The 17,270-nt window shown below is 41.1% G+C and overlaps 1 protein-coding gene across 1 annotated transcript in view; it reads right to left on the bottom strand.

The window, feature by feature from the left end:
• The window catches only part of Galnt5 (polypeptide N-acetylgalactosaminyltransferase 5), a 43,556-nt gene extending 29,993 nt beyond the window's left edge, over positions 1 to 13,563 (bottom strand). The window contains exon 1 of the mRNA XM_036186125.1: positions 11,921 to 13,563. Within this exon, the coding sequence (XP_036042018.1) occupies positions 11,921 to 13,341 (1,421 nt within the window). The 5' untranslated portion in view covers positions 13,342 to 13,563. The remainder of the gene's footprint in view (positions 1 to 11,920) is intronic.
• Positions 13,564 to 17,270: the final 3,707 nt, after the last annotated feature.

Raw genomic sequence — 17,270 nt, 5'->3', positions numbered from 1 at the left:
CCAGAGTACCTCCCTTTTTTTCTGACCCTCACTGGCATCCTTAGCATCCATGTTGCTTCTATTAACATCTTCAGGATAAGCATTCCAGATGTTTTCTATCATGGTTGCCAAAATTCTGCCAGCCTCTGCCTTTTATTTACTAATTATCAGTTTTGACACATAGCATTCACCTTTTCATTATGTAAGGAATTGTTGCAAACTGTGGGAATTAGGAAGTAAGTGCACCATTGAAAAGCCATTTTCATCAATCCACCCCAAGGACTTAAGACGTTAAAGTAGGAAATAGCTTTTATTTGGGAGGGGCAACATGCCTACATATCTTTAAATGTGGGATGCCCCCTCCCCTAATGCAAAGACAGGTTTACTTAGAGAAATGTTAAATTAGTCATTTACTCTCTCATTTTTTTTAAACCACGGCTTCTTTAAAGTTTGTAATTTTTGTAGAAATCCAATAAAATATTAATTGTAATACTTTGCCATGAATTAAATATTGATACTCAAGTTTAGGAAAGAATTGCAGGCTTGCCCTGTATTAATAAAAAAAAATTGTAGTTGACTCTATAATCACCAACAGTTGGAGGACAATTTTGGAAACAAAATTGAAGTCTGCAATTGATTTTATAAGGTAGCTTATATCTCTAAGGTGGGGTTCCAGTTCTCAGAAGCTGTGATGGTAAGTAGGAAAGCTTGAAGTGATGAGAGGGTGGGTCACTGAGAAGGGAATGGCTAGGACTCAAGTCCAAGTCAGATACAGGAACAGTGTTGTGTAGAGTATTTTGTAAGAAATCTTTTAAAAGGAAGCAGAAAGCTGCTAGGTGGGAGGGGGTCAAATTTGTTAGCCTCTTTCTCTCCCTTTCCTGAGTAATGAAGATATATTCAGGGGTATGAGGGATGGTATAGATAGAATTAAGAATTGACAAAACATCTCAATGACTGTCAAAATCATTAATGGGCAGGCTTACCTTATATTGGTCAACCTTACTGTGGAGGTTGATACAATGACATGTCTAGTCTCTTTAGGTCATTCTCAGTATTTTCCTGGTCTCCTGAGATGGTGTAATCATCTGATTTCACCCTTTTCTCAGGCTCTTTTCCTTCAGTTTCTTTCTTAGCTCCCTCCTACCTCCAGTTCTCTCATAACCACAAGTAGGTGGTCATGAGAGCTGGGTGTACGGCTTTGTCTGATCCATGAGTACCCAGCTCCATGCCCTTGTGGACAGCTTCTTTGGCTCATTTGGGTATTAGCTTCAATATTTCCTGCATAGAGTTTTCTCTGGCCACCCTGTCAAAGCACAGCTGTTCTATTATTCTGTTATAGCTACCTGCATTTTCTTTCTTTCTTTCTTTTTCTTTCTTTCTTTCTTTCTTTCTTTCTTTCTCTCTCTCTCTCTCTCTCTCTCTCTCTCTCTCTTTCTTTCTTTCCTTCCTCCCTCCCTCCCTTCCTCCCTCCCTCCCTCCCTCCCTCCCTCCCTCCCTTCTTTCTTTCTTTCTTTCTTTCTTTCTTTCTTTCTCTCTCTCTCTCTCTCTCTCTCTCTCTCTCTCTCTCTTTGTTTTGGTTTTTCAAGACAGGGTTTCTCTGTGTAGCTTTGTGCCCTTCTTGGAACTCCTCTGTAGCCAAGGCTGGCCTCAAACTCACAGAAATCCACCTGCCTCTGTCTCCTGAGTGCTGGGATTAAAGGCATGCACCACCACTGCCAGGCATACCTGCATTTCTTTTACAGCATCCATTTGTCAATTTTATTTCCTTCTCTTCTACATCCCAGAAGTTTTTAATGTATGTCAAATCTGCTTTCTTCCTGTATTACCACAAGATTCTTGGCCTGTACCACATTTTATATATATATATATATATATTATTGAATGGATGGATGAGACGACAGAGATGGAGTGGAGTTTAAATTTAAAGCTTGAAAGGCAAGAGAGAAGATGTTTTCCTTCGGGACAGGGGAGAAAAGGTGATAATATATACAGGTAACTTCATGTGCAGGGGTGAAAACCTGTGTTTTTGTTGGGTAATTTTTAATCATCACACAGAACCTGTAGATCTTAATGTTTTAAATATTCATTCATTTATATGCATGGATAGTTACCTGCAAGTGTATCTGTATACCACATGCAAAAGGGTGATGGTTCCTCTGTGATCAGAGTTACAGGTAGTTGGGAGCTGCTGTGTGGGTGCTGAGAATAGAATTAAATCTTGATTCTCTGTAAGATCAGCCATCTCTCCAGCCACCCATGCAGCTATACCTATTCTAAATACCTAACTTGTGTAATAGTCATGTAGAATAAACTTGTAAGTCCTTTATCTAAAAAAAGTACACTCCTGGAAATGCCTTGCATTTAAGCTAGACACTATTTGGAATCTTTTCTCCTGTGATGTGACAGAAGTCAGCGTTTCCAATGGGAAAACAGGATAGTTCGCCTTACTTGGTTGGTATAAGAAAATTTAGAATGTTCTGGAATCCAAAGGAGAAATCTCTTCTAGATACACATTCAGAAGACTTTCTGGTGCTTAAAACTGGGCATGGTTAGAACCATATATAATATAGTGCTGGTTTGGGTGACCCAACATTAGGTCACACACTTTTAGGGACTTGATCTTCTAGATCAATACTCAGGTTAAACATGTGCCAAGTGTCTAACAAAGCAGCTTTCTTGTTGTTGATTCACAGGCACAGCTGGTCAGGGAAGACAGCTTTCAGCACTAGTAACACTTGCTCCTGACACAGGTGGCGGCAGCCATCCAGTTTCATCTAAATTCCACAGGCTGCAAAACCACTCCAAATTACTCTCCCCTGCCCCAAGTACAGTGAATTATCTTTGTTTCCGACTTGTCAGAGTCTTAATTTCTGCTACTTTTGCAGGCGAGGGAATAGCCACAGAAATCTGACTTACATGCACGATATTTGGGTTTGTGAATTTTTCTGAGATTAAGAATTGATGATTCTATTTTAAGTAATTTATTACACAAACTTGGTGTTTAAATCTACAAGTCCTGTTCTCTGCTAAAAATTACACAAACTCATTTGCTTACAGGAGTCCGGGAGTTTAGGTTTGGATCAATGCAGCAATCCAAAGGCTACAGATTATGGGGAACCCAAATGTGAGGACTTTCATCATCCTGAAAGAGCTGATGCAAGACTGTGGTAGGGCAAAGGCTCAGGGTGTGGAGGGACTGAAGAGCTATCTAAGTTTAGTCCTCTGTGGCACTGACTGGCTTCATGAAATCAGCATGCCACTTATTCTTCAGAACCTCAGATCACTCATTTTTATGCTTTAGACTATGATGTTTGCATCACAAAACAGCTATGCAGTTTTGACGAGACAATGGATATAAAAATACTGGGCAGGCATCACTCAGAAAGGCCTGTGTGAGAGCTTGGAATAGCTCTCTATCTAGACTCACAGGTTCTGACATGAAGCACTGCCCTGTCCCAAGCAGTCCTTCATCTCAATCTACCAAGTGCCTGTTCATTTATCAAGAGACTCCAAAGCTTATGGTTCACCTTCTCAGCTTCTGTGTGCTCAGTCCTTGGCCACTGACTTGATCTGAATGGAGCCTATCAAATTCAGACCATTTCAAATCACAACACTGAGGGAATGATAACATTCTCTCGTTTCTATGAATTTTTCATTTTATTCCAGCCGAGGCAAAACACATCATGTGGGTCAAATCTCAGTCTTTATGGGTTTGAACAGAAGGTCGGAAGAATATGTTTCAGCTTCTATTTGCAATTCAACTACAGCCTCCGTGGGAGCCTTGAGCGGCCTTCACTCCCCACACTCTGATATCTTTGGGAGCATCGGGAGAATCGAGTGGCCAGCCTATGTGCTCTGTCTGGAATTATATTCTTTCCTAAGACCTTAAAATTATTTGAGCCTCTTTGCCCCTCACTGATAAGAAGGTATACTGATATGAGGATTTTACTTTTGTGTTTTGTTCTTTTTAGGGTAAATGATCCTTGACATTTAGTTAAAATCACCTGACTGGGAGCTCTCAGAGCCTGTCTTACCCTTCCTAATAAAGCCTTTAGCCAGGTGATGCTGCAGTAGCTGAGGCAAGTATGTGTCATCAGAGGGAATGGACTCAGGCTCGGAAATACACCCCACCAGCACCAACACTCACCACTTTAACAATAGTCTATTTTGAGCAGGCAGCTGTCATGGTGAAATTGGGATAGAGGCAGGAGCTAAGATGGTGGAGTTCTAGGATGGAAATAGTGCTGGGGGAGCCAGGGCACCTGGGGACCATGTTTCTTGCTTGCCCTACTGTGTGTGACCATGTGTAAGTCACCCCTCTCCTCACACCTACTCTGGGATATCGGTAGTCACCTTGTAATCTTCACCTATTCTCATCATCTTGTGAGATTTTCTGTGCAATGTTCCTTTGCTTTCTCATATCTGACCTATGTGTGAGGAAGAGAGGAGTCTTAATTCCTCCTAAAGCCATCTGAATATAAGGAATCGGAAGGAGGTTATGGAGCCTGTAGAAAGAACATTCAAATTAGAAGTTGAGGAATCTTATGGCTCTCGAGTCTGTTAGTTGGTTTCGCTTTTCTCACCAGTAAAGCTTGCAAGGCACATTCTTATCCTTAGTGCTGCTGGGAGGTGCTTAGTATAAAACACACATGCATATATAACATACATACACATACATGCACCCATCACTGTCTGGAATATAATAAGAATGTCTTGTGAGCAAGAGATAGATTTCCCTTCACAAAGAACCTTGGCAAACCAAGGAGGCCTAGGCATATCATTGTGAGGTAGACTAGCTGGGGTCAGAGAGAACCAGGCTGGTAAAGTGAAATGATTACCTGGTGAGGGCAAATTAGAGGACTAAGCATTGGTATCCAACCTATCACTTTTGATCTGTGAGCTTTTGTCTTTCTGTGGTGTGTGTGTGTGTGTGTGTGTGTGTGTGTGTGTGTGTGTGTGTCCTCATTTGTCAGTAAGGAGATGTAGTATTTTATCAGTCTGTCATGGCTGTTGTGGTGGTCAAATGGGATAACAGACATGAAAGATAAAGGGTACCAGCTGCCTGCCCTGGTGTGCTGGCTCTTGGCCAACATTAAGAAAGCATGGTCTGCAATGAAGTCAATGTCATTGCCTGAATTACCTGCCACAATGTCAACCTTCAACTTCTCTATAGGTAACAATGGGATGAAGGTGACCGTATTGACCTTGAAAAATTGTTCTTAAGGTAAATAAGGATTCAAGTGTCAAGAACTTTGCAAATGTTCCTTTCTCTATCTCAAGTCTCACACATGGCACACAACACATTCAAAGGGCAAGCCCATTTAAAAGGCACTTGGGTTTGGCATAATAAAGATGATTTTCCAAGGAAGTCTAAATAGCTCCTTTTAGTTTTGAAAGGAAATTCCCCCTCTCTGACAATCTTTCTCTTTCTAGTTAGAGGTGAATGTGACAGAGAGGGGTATCTGAAGGCTTTGGAATTATCTCTCAGCCATATTTAACAATTGTTATGTTAGATGATTCAGCTTCTAAACACTCCTATTTTTTTTTCTAAGTTTTCTTACCTTTAGTTGGGGGAAGGGAAGAGACTCCTTACCCTCTTTGGAAAGTTCTGTTGGAACAGATCAGCCAGAGAGCACAACAGGAAATTGTGTTCTGGGATTGGAGGACCCAGGGAAATATTACATGAAGTATTTGATAAAATGAAGCCGATGATTGAGTATGGCTCTTGGTTAGATGTCTGAGAAAGCTGTGAACAGGTTCAAAGTCCTGTACCCTTTTATGCTCTCTCAAGGGTATTTCTAGGTCATGGACAGCATTTAGGAGATGTACCCTGATTCACCTTAACTTTCTCAGTTTTGTGTTAATTAGGACTCATATAATTGCTGTGGGATGTCATTCTGTATGCTGTGAATATGTGTTGCTCTGATTGGTTGATAAATAAAACACTGATTGGCCAGTAGCCAGGCAAGAAGTATAGGTGGGGCAAGCAGATGAGTAGAATTCTGGGAAGAGGAAGGGCTGAGTCAGGAGTCACCAGCCAGACATAGAGGAAGCAAGATGTGAAGGCAGAACTGAGAAAAGGTAATAAGACATGTAGCTAAACACAGATAAAGATTATGGGTTAATTTAAGTGTAAGAGCTAGTCAGTAATAAGCCTGTGCTAATGGCCAAGCAGTTATAAATTAATATAAGCTTTCTGAGTGATTATTTTATAAGTGGACCACAGGACTGGGGGCCTGGCAGGACCAGAGAAACCTTCCTACTGTATATAATGGCTTTTTTTGCTTTGAATTAATGGTTGGACTATATATTTATATTTCTCCCCTCTGATTGTCTTTTTCTTTCTAGTTAGAGGTGAATATGACAGGCAGGGGTACCTGAAGGCTTGGAAATTATCTCTCAGCCATATTTGACCATTGTTATATGGTCTAGCTTCTGTCTTTTAAACACATTTTTCCTCTTATTTTCTTTTCCATATGACTTTTTTAAAATTATGAAACACAACCCTGAGCTCTCTCATATCGACACATATCTGCTCACAAATGCACATTTGCGTGCACAGATATACACACAACTGAAGAAGCAGCATCAAGTCCTTTCTCCCACAGCTGTGAAATCAGGAAAGAAGCCTCTTAAGTGGTGACTTTCCTTGTCATTGATAGGTTCTTCACTGACTGAGAAACCCCACAGCTGCTCCAGGCTGTTGCAGGTCATGTTCTCCAATCACTATTAACTGCAAAATCACCCCTACTATACCAATTCCAATGTTCATCCCATATAAAAATAAAATCTCGAATTTTAACTAATTTTTTTTTAACTTTAACATTTTCTTTTTCTCTCAGCCTGATAAACTTCAAGCAGCTTGAGATTTGGGAGGATATATGATCAGCTATTGCCTGTCCCCCTACCTGTCTTCCTTCTCTACTAACATGTGGCTTTCTTGAATTTCTTAGAGTCAACATTAAGATTTCAGAAACTGTTCCCTCAGTAATTTTGGCAGGTTTATAGGAAATGCCCACTGCTATCTTTTGATTTTCATGAGTGCCAGTAGAAAATCCTTCTTTTCTGGGTAGGAAGAAATCAAATTACTGGTTGATAGTCCTGGTTCTGAACTAAGACAGCAAAGATGGGGATTAATGGCTTCATGGGAAAGTTTAGCAGACTTCTATAGGAATAGCCAGCATTAAGTTAGGCTGTTATGATAGAGCAGACATAGGTGAGTGCATCATGAAAAGATTTTTCAAATTTTGTTTTATGAGTATGAGTGTTTTTCTGCATATACGTATATGCTCCATGTAGATCAGAAGAGGACATCAGTTCCCCAGGACTTGAGTTACAGATGGTTGTTAGTCACCATGTGGGTGTAACAACCTGGGTCTTCCACAAGAGTTAGAAGTACTCTTAACTGCTGAGCCATCTCTCCAGTCCCAACTCTTATTGTATTTTGATGACTAAATGCTGGCAGCGAAAATTTCTGTAATTATTTTTATTTTCTCCAAGTCCAAATTCAGGAAGTGTACACTTAAATAAGTTCATTTTTGAAGTTCCATCCTAACCATAGCTTTAGGCCTAAAGAAAGACTTTCTCAAGTTGAATTGACCTATTTAGATGGAGAGGACTTTGGCTTAGCAACACCTAAGTGTTTTTTTTTGTTGTTGTTGTGTTTGTTTGTGTGTGTGTGTGTGTGTGTGTGTGTGTGTGTGTGTGTGTGTGTGTGTGTGTGTGTTTGTGGGGGGAGCTATGTGTGCTCTGTGTGTATGTGAAGTATATGAATGTTGATTAGTGCCGATGCAAACACATTTCAAGAACTAAGAAGAAGGACTTCAATGATTAGGGGTTATTGTGTTTGTTTTTTACTTTTAAAAGATTGAATATGGCAATTTAAAGTGATTGTCAAAAGAACATTTGATTTTAGGTGTATTTTATAAGTCAGTATTCTAGGTGAAAATGAAATTCCATTTCATTTCTTGAATGGAAAAACAAACTAAACAAAAGCAATTTCCTCACTTGAAAGTCAAAACGTTAAAATTAAAACTAAAAGAACAAATGAGCTAATGAATAAACATGAATTAGTTAGTAGCTCAGTGTAAAACAGGACATAGTTACCTTAAGCCAAAGGATGATATACTCCACATATTCAACATGAAAAATCAGGAAACAACTATTAATTTATAAGCTTCATTTGAATTATTACCCTTTCATACATCTATCGTTGAACAATAGCATTAGTTTTCAAAACCCATTTCAGAGAAACATGCTTTTAAAGTCAGTATGGAACAAACTTTTGTCTTTGGAATGCTCAGAACTGTCCTGTACCCTTGGGCAGAATGAAGTAAAGTTGAAAACAGTTTCCACAAAAGCTTAGACCTTGAGCATGAAGGCAAAACGATGCTCTTGTTAATGAGGAACCGAAGTGCTTCAGCAAAGGGAAGGCTGCATCCACTTAGCACTTTTGGAATTTAGTGGTCACAGCTATGTCATGGCCCAGGCTATACTAGGATTTTGAGCAATATTGGAACAGCATGTGAGGGAGAAAATGGCAAGACCATGTAAGCAGAGTGCAGAGGGAGACTGTGAAGAGATTAGCTAATAAAATCAATAGGTATAGTCAGGAGCATATTGTAGGAAAAACATAGTCATATGAGCTGGGGAGCTGGCTCAGTGGGCAGGTAAAGCTCATGCTCTGTAAGCATGAGGATGAGAGATTAGAACCACGGGACCTACCAATAATCTCAACACTGGGGAAGCAGAAATGGGGTCCCCAGGGCAAGCTGATTAGACTGGCTGGGCCAGTAAGCTGTAGGTTCTGCAAGAGAACCTGACTCAATAAATGAAGCAAAGAGCAAATGAAGACACCCTCCTCACCACATGAATTCATACTTATGTGAATATGCACATACATACACACACACATCACCTACAATTTTTTTTAAGTGTCATGAGACTGGTTTCCTACGCTGAGGGCCTGCCTTGGGAGACATGGCATGTGCACCAGTCTATGGCCAGGGGGAGAAACATAGACAGCCCTGAGAAGACAATATGAACAATGCTGGTGACAGAGAGGAGTCCTTTGATTTCAGATAAGACCTTGAGATTGTATAACACCTTAGAAATGTCTCCCTGGGGTTTGGAAAGAAAAGGCTGGAAGAGTTGGTCTGAAAAAGAGACTCTGATTTTAAAGCTAAAGTAAGAGAAGTTGTCCTGGCAACCCTGCCTATGTCTTCTACTTAACGTCAACCTCGTCCTAACATATCAGTTAATTTAGCCTTAAATTATTAACTAGAAACTAGTCATTATCTGTACTGAGAGAAATGAAATCAAAATGAACATCACAAACCCATCCTTTTAATCCCTTTTCAATCTATATTCAACAGAAGTTTTGATATATTACTTACAGTGTTAATTAATCTATAAAAGCACTTTTGTTTTCAAAAGTAAACATCAGGGAGCTATTCCTAAAGTTTTGAAATCCAAAGGTTACAGTGGTCTGTACTTCAGCTAATTACAAGACCTAGTTCTTTGACCACACTCCCCACCACATGCATATATGCATATATTTTCTTACTATATTTTATAATTTTCTGAAAATGACTGGAATTATTACTTTAAATATATTCACAAGTAAGACATTTCAGATACATCATGATCAAAGCTGAAGAAAAATAATATCGAAGATTTTGGGAGAAAAAAAAAAAACTCGTTCCAAATCTTGCCTACCAAAAAAATCCCATGTGTTTTTCATTTGTGTTTTCTTCCAGACTTTCATGTGAACGCATGATTTGCAAATATTTATACTCAAAGTCTGAATAAAAGAAAGGAAACATTATATATCCTCCTTTAAGGGACAGTAGCACAAAAGGGCCAGAAATCCTTTGGGGGGTCTCATATAGGCTTCCTGATGGCTAGCTTTTCTCCATTGGATAGGGTGGAGGGGGAAGAGCATCAGCCAGGCAGCTTTCCCAAAGACACACCTATATTTAGCCAAGGTGGTTTGTGTGGCAAGAGGGAGGGGACTTGGCCATGTGCTCTCTGACTCATCATCTCAAGCACATGCGTCAGTTTCAGGCACAGCTGGACAACCCCCTGCAGAAGACAGAGTCTGATTGTAGCTTTCCTGGGCTCAGGACTCCACTTCCCAAACTAAACTATAAATTAACAAGCTCTGGGAGCCATGGAGCCTTCAATAAATCAGCTGAGTGATAACATTGGTGCTTGCTTTTGGCCTCACACACTGTTCGTTTTTCCTACTTAGAGCTTGAGCCTGCACTCCTGTGCCCTGCCAGATTCTGCTCCCAGCTGGTAGCAATCTGCTGGGCACACTTCAACAATGCTGCCTTCAAAGAAACTTCATTTTTCTGCTTTCCTTGTGCAAAGCTGTAGTTAGTGTGCAATACCGTGACACAGAGGATTTCAGGTTGTAGCTGGTCTAACATAATTTTTAGAATCCCTTTTTGGAAGATAATGCACGAGAGACAGGAAAGAGAAGGAGAATTTTGAATGCGAATTTTAATCATTTCTCTTCAAAGATCTAGGTCAACGATCAGAGACAAATGAGTTCCTAGGAGCCCAGTTTCCTCCTCTGGGAATGTCACTGTGTTCTTTAGGATGCATCACCAATTTGAGGACTATGAGTGTCACAGTGCCTGGTCTACACAGGCCCGTGGTACACGGCCAATCGCCCTGTGTCAGTGGCTAAGCGACTGAACTGTTCTCTTCGTGGCTGACATCCCAATGAAGATGCTACTTTTGATACCATGAGTGAAGGTTCATCTGTACTTGCCTTCTTTCTGATAACCCTGTCCAAAAGCTTTTCCCAGCTTCCTGTGTTCAAAAGAAGCATTTTCTAAAGAAGCCAAAGGAAACCATTGATTATATACCACCCATGTTCAATGTCTCAATCTTGTCATTTGTGGATTCCAGCTTCCAGGCTGGCTTGCTTAGGGAACTGAGTTGTAATGAGAGCTGTTTTAAATGAATGGGTAATAAATACATCACTATAAGTACCCTTACTTATAAATGCACCAAAGAGACTCACTGCCTGCATTTGAGTCATTTGAGTCTTGTCTGTGACTGGATACACCTTCTGGTGATGGAGTAAAGTAATTGTTGGAATTACTGGATTGGGAGGGTCCATTGGGGAGCTTTAGAAGTGCAGTACTAGGAGAAAGTGATACACTTCTAATAGGGAGTATTAGAAAGATGCTAATTACATAAGCACCTTCACCTATTGTCAGGTCATAATGCCTGCCCTCTCTTTTCTCGGGCTCATGAAGTTCACCTACATACTTATAGACTCCTGTAAATGAAGAAACTCTGAGTGGGATTATTGTTAGCAAGCTGTTGAAGGTCCTGTAGATGTTTGCTTGCTGATAGACTTTTTCCAACATCACTGCTTCCAGTGACTGAGTACACGAATGTCTGCTATTCTCACCAACAAAAGGACTTTTAAGTTTAGAGATCAAATCATGTCCTTTCTTGTCCTAGTCATCATTACTCATGATTATTCATATTTTAAGATTTAAGTTCAGGGAGACTTAGGAGACCCCCTTATCAGTGAATATACCAACTTTTCCTAGATACACTCCTCCAAGCTTGTAAGCAATGAAAACTTCCAACATGATAATTTATTCCACTCTCACTGTTACAATAGAATTGTGCTTTGCATTTTACTACTTAGATGTAGATTATCACAAATTGAATGCCTCTACTCATTTAAACAGATTTTTGACAAAGGGAAGAGAATGGAGATGTGAGCATAGAAAGAGCACAGTGCGCTTTTGATATCAGAATTTTTCTCTGTGTGCATGGTAGACTATTTGGCTAGTGTCGAATAAGTCTTGTCAAATTAATTCTCTAGGTGGCCAAAATTCATTCAAAATTAAACTCTATAGAGGAGAGCCCAATACTGGGCTCAAGGAAAGAGAAGAGAAATGGTTCTTACCCTGCAGGCCTTGTGTCTTCAATGGCTCTGTCCACTGGAATCAAGTCACTAAGGTAGACATTGAAGTTCCCTTCTTTCCATCGTCGGTCCGCCTCCTCCTTCTTTTCAGGGGGAACCACAATGGGACGCCCAAACTGACCAGGAGCATTGGGATCCCTTGGAGAAAGAGTCGCATCCACTCTCAGCACATGGTGCCTTCCAGGGTTTTCAGGGGCATTTGCGAGGCTTTGCTGGTGTCCTGCAGTCTGGGCCTTGGCTGTCAAGTTTCTTCTTGCTGAATGGACTTCCCCTGCTAAGGCCAGATTGGCTTGAGACATTACTCTCTGTGGAGCTAGTAGAGAGGAAGATGTCTTGCTTTGATTCCTGGGGATGTGTTTTTCTTGGCTTCCACCCAGTAATTCAGGAAGGGCAGTTTGGGTTTTAGTATCAGGCATCTCTTTGGTATCTATCCTCAGGTCCTCCTCTTTGGTTATAATCACAACCTGGCTTTCAGAGAAATTAAGTTTCTTCCCTGGCACCACTTTGGCCCCGCCATCTTCTGGCAAGCTGCCCAGCTGTGTCTCATTCATAGATTGCTTCTTTAAACGACCCGTGTCAGCAATGAACTTAAGAAGAGGTAGCACTTTATGGGCTTTGTGTTTTAGTTCTTTACTCTGAGCCTCAGTTTTCTTTATGGCTATGGCTTCCCCAGATTTCAGGATTGGAGGGCTGGCAAAGTGTGTCTTTTCTTTTGTTACCGTCTGTGATTGCTGCTTTGATCTGTCAGTCATGACACTGATGGTCATATTTAAGGTCCGTTCAGATGCTTGCTTTGATGCATTACTGCTGAGAGTATGATTCTTCGGGGCCTCTTGTTTTTTAGCGAAGGTTTCTGCATGTACTGATATTTTGTTCAGTGGAGTTCCTCTTGATGCTGTAGATGGGGTTCTCTGCGATACAACTGTTGTTTGCTTGGGTGCCATGTGCTGGGAGGAGGCTTCAGGCTTGTGGGCTCTCATCTCTGTCTTCTGAATGGTAGGAGGCACTGGGAGGCTTTGTAGATGTGCAGGATGCCACAGAGGCACAGCTCTTCCCCTTCCCAGGGGTATCTGTATTTTTCCTCTCCTCTGGACTTGGTCCATATTCTCTTCAACTTTGTGTACATGGTCCTCTCCCTTTCTAAAGTTCTCCTCGGCCCACACGCCATGCTGGGGCAGCCCCACCCCTGTGATGCTGGTGTGGAGGATCTTCATTTGGTCTGGCTGGACTCTGAATCCTGTCTGCTCCCTCCTCCTGATGTCTTCTTGGAGTATCCCAGTGCTGATCTCATTGAATGAGAGACGGAGAGCTGCCATGTCAAAGAGCAGCCAGATGACAGAAGCTACAAATATAAATGCCAAGACTCGCCCACTTCCTCGGAAAAACTTTCGGATCTTGTTCATCGTACAAAGACGTGACTTGCAGCTTGCCCTCCCTCTGAGTCTGCTTACCTGGAGTGGAGAGAGAGTTGACACAGCAGCAGCAGAAGCAGGAGCCAGGCCCCCGCCTCTCCTGAACCTAGCAGGAAACAGCCGTCCAAGAGGGAAAAGCTCAGCTGCTACTGACTGCCTGTCACTCTCTGCCTGCGTGGCATTTCACTGCAAAGTATCTATGCCTGCTCACTGGCCCTGGCTAAGCCCTAGTAAACACTAGCCCCAAGTGACTCCCAGAGCAGTCAGCTGCAGCCACGGACAGTTCACTGTATCTTGTCTGGGAGTGTCCATGTCCACCTTCCTTCAAGCCTAGAAAAAGGTGGGGCTAGGATGGTGCTGCCTGCTGCTGCTTCTCTCCTCCCAGTTCCTTGCATGCTGTAACTCAACACCACTTCTCAGAAGGAAAACATTTCAAGCCATTACCCAGAAAACTTCACTCAGCTCTCACCTTCTGTGCTCTATGAGAGAGTGTGTGTGTTTTAAGGGCAATTAAACAGAAAGCAAACTAACTTAGAGGGCATGTGTTCCTGGTTTGTAACCCCACCTCCCTGACTCCTTACTCATTAACCCTGTGGTACCCAGATGCTGGAGTGCTCTGCTGCATCAATTAATTCTTGACCTTAATGTTTCAGCTCCAAGAGGTTAATGGCTTAAAGAAGGGGTTTCTTATGGCCTCATTGCCAGAGAGGACTCTTTAGCTATTCAAAAGGCTTCCACAAACACATGAACAGGTACAGAAACATTTCTTTGTAGGTCAGATACACTTTTTATACTAGTCCATCATTTTTTTTCTCATTCTTAGACTTAATAGACTGACACAATTTGTCATATTCCTATATAAGATTCAGGACACTTTGCTATGGTCTGAATGTCTGTGTCCCCACCAAATACAATGTGGAAACCCTAATCACCAATTAGGTGAATTATTATGTTAAGTCTTTGGAAGGTGGTGAGACAAGAAAGAATGAGCCATCATGTATTAGACTAGTGTCCTTATAGAAGAGCCCAGTGAACTACCCTGCCCCTTCTGCTATGTGAGGGCACAGCAAGAAGGAATCTTGAAGGAATCAAGGGACAAAACCTTACTATACACCAACTCTGCTATTCTGGACTTCTTAGCCTCCAGAACAGTGAACAATTAACTGATATCGATTACAGACTGATATTGACTATAGACCACTTAGTCTATGGTATTTTTTATAGAAACTTAAATAGATTAGGACATCATATATCAGTATTTATTTAGTCATGGACCGATAATAGCTTGACAATTATGCCAAGACTTTGACTAGACTAGTGACCCTGGGAAACCTAAAGGCCATTACTTTCCACATGGATTTGACCTTAAAACCACTGAGAATCCCCTTTCTACCAGTTGTTTATCTTGTTGCTGTTTCTTGACAAAAGCTACTTAAGGAAAGAAGGGCTTATTTTGTCTCACAGTTGGAGGGTGCAATCAGTTAATCATGATGGGGAAGCCAGGTACATGAGACCGAGTCACAATGTATTATCTGTAGTGGAGAAGCATAGAGAATGACCAGTGGTGGCCTTAGCCTGCTTTGTTGTTTTGACAATCCAGTATACCAGATTGTAGAATGGTACCACCCAGATCTGGGGTGGGTCTTCCCACTCTAGTTATCCCAGTCTAGAAAATTCCTCATAGACATGACTTGTCTCCTAGATATTCTAGACCTGAGCAAGTTGCCAATATTGACTGTCACCACCCCAAATTCTGGATAACTGATAAGCAGGAAGTAGAAATGATTTACTAAAAAATGATATATTTTTAGAAAAATTCCCAGGTCTTTCCAATGTGCAGTCAAACTTGTGACACCCTGGTCCTAGTAGAAAATCTACCCCTCCCTGGCTTTGAGAACTGTTCACATGATGGTAATTTCAGATGTCGGCTTAACTGGCTTAAGACAGATAGCTTCTGAGTATTTCTGTGAAGATACGTCTGGAATGGCCTGGCATGTGATGCAGTGAACTGAATAAGAAAGATATGGGCAGGCACCACAAGTTCAGAGAAAGCATATTTACTTTTCCCGCTCCAGAAACAGGGGGCTTATTTCCCCCAGAATGAACTCAGTTATCAGAACCTCAAAATTCTCTGGCCTTTGGTCTTCAGGACTTAGTCCAGCAGCCTTCTCAGTTCCCAGGCCTTCAACTTTATAATTACAACATTGTCTTCCTCTGCTCCTGGGGCTTTATAACTTGGATGGTATCACACCATCAACCTCCTAGTTTTCTAGCTATGGCAAACATATTGTGGGATGGAGTCTCACCATCCATAATTGTGAGCCAATTCTCCTACTGCATCCTTTGTTGTCTGTCTATCATCTACATCTCCTGCCTGTCCATCCTATTGTTTCTGTTTCTCTGAGTAACGCTGACTATAGCCCATGATGGTTAGTGCTATTGTTAATTTAGAAAAGTCTAGTATCACCTCTGATTGACCTTGTGGGAGATTTTCTTAATTTGGTTAACTGAGGTGTAGGAAGACCCACAGTGTTTGTGGGTAGCACCATTTCATGGACTAGAACCTGACTGAATGAGATGGAGAGATTGAGCTGAGTACTATAATGTGTGCAGTAATTCATTACTCTTCAGTCTTCATTGTGGACAGCTAGTAATGCCACTAGCTGTCTTACATTTCTGCCACCTTGACTTCCAGACAATGATGAGATTCACTGGAATTGTGAGCCAAACAAACCCTTTCTCCATTAAGCTGCTTTTGTTGGGGTGGTTTATTATAGCAACAGGAAATGAAGCTATGTTACAACCCCATCATTTTTGTGAATTGCTTGTCAGAGTAATACCTAATAATAACTATGCTCCACAAGACAACTGAACAAGGATGTGCACTTTGTCATTGCTAATTATAAAGATTGTACAGCAGGTCTGAAATTACTGCTTGGGATCTATTTTCTGTGAAACTCTGAGATGATATGATGCCACTTACTCCAGAGAACCAATCATCCATCCTTTGAAGTAAACATGGGGTGAGGGGAGTCTCTATTCTTTGTTCTTAGGCATTGCCTTCCACAGTGGCTGAACAAGGCTTGTACTTTGCCCCTAAGGAGATAACCCAGATGAAACATGACCTTTAGCCTCTGATTTTCTTTACTGTTCAATACCTGTCTTATTATTCTATGTTAGAATATCCATACAAGTGGTAGGATTAGAGCTCAGCTATTTCTTCCACACATATCTGCCTTTATTCATCTATCCTTCTTGTATAGTTTAGGTCCTATGTAAGATAAAAGCACATAATTACTAACATAAAGTACATCATAGGTTGTAATGGGCATGGAAATATAAGTACATTCTGGATGTTAATATACAATATCTAGTATGAGAAAAACAAGCCCTGGATTCTGTGGTGACATAGTTCAGTAAGTACGGATGGATGGCTTTTAAAGAGTCTATTTATGGACTTGAAGGATAAAATAAGAATATAATTGTCACCTCTTGTTATATTGTAGCCCAGAGAAGAAATACCAGTTGAACTGAACAAAACTGATGAATTAACTGAAGCGTATAAATGAAGACAGACGGCTGCGGGAATGGAAGCTCAGCTTTTGAGAACAGCATACAGGCTCTGGTTTTAGCATGCTTGTGTTTCCCTGCTAACATCCCAAGCACTTTGCTGAACTCTTTCCTCTGAGTGTCACACTCAGTACTTATAATAGTGCAGTAGAAAGATAAAATCTTGTTCTGTAGACAGGAAATAAAAACAGAGAGAAGGAAAATGCCTTACAGTCGAGACTGGAAGAGCAGGCTCAGGGCTTCTTAAGTTCTTCACCAAAGAAAATTTTATGTGAGTCTGGGCCTATAAATTAAAGCAATCTATTTGAAATGAATTCTTTGTTATGCATATAATTTAACCACATACTAAA

This window comes from Onychomys torridus, chromosome 4 (assembly GCF_903995425.1).
Source record: "Onychomys torridus chromosome 4, mOncTor1.1, whole genome shotgun sequence".
Taxonomy (NCBI): domain Eukaryota; kingdom Metazoa; phylum Chordata; class Mammalia; order Rodentia; family Cricetidae; genus Onychomys; species Onychomys torridus.
The sequence above is the reverse complement of the archived record's forward strand: the minus strand, read 5'-3'. Positions and strand labels throughout refer to the sequence as shown.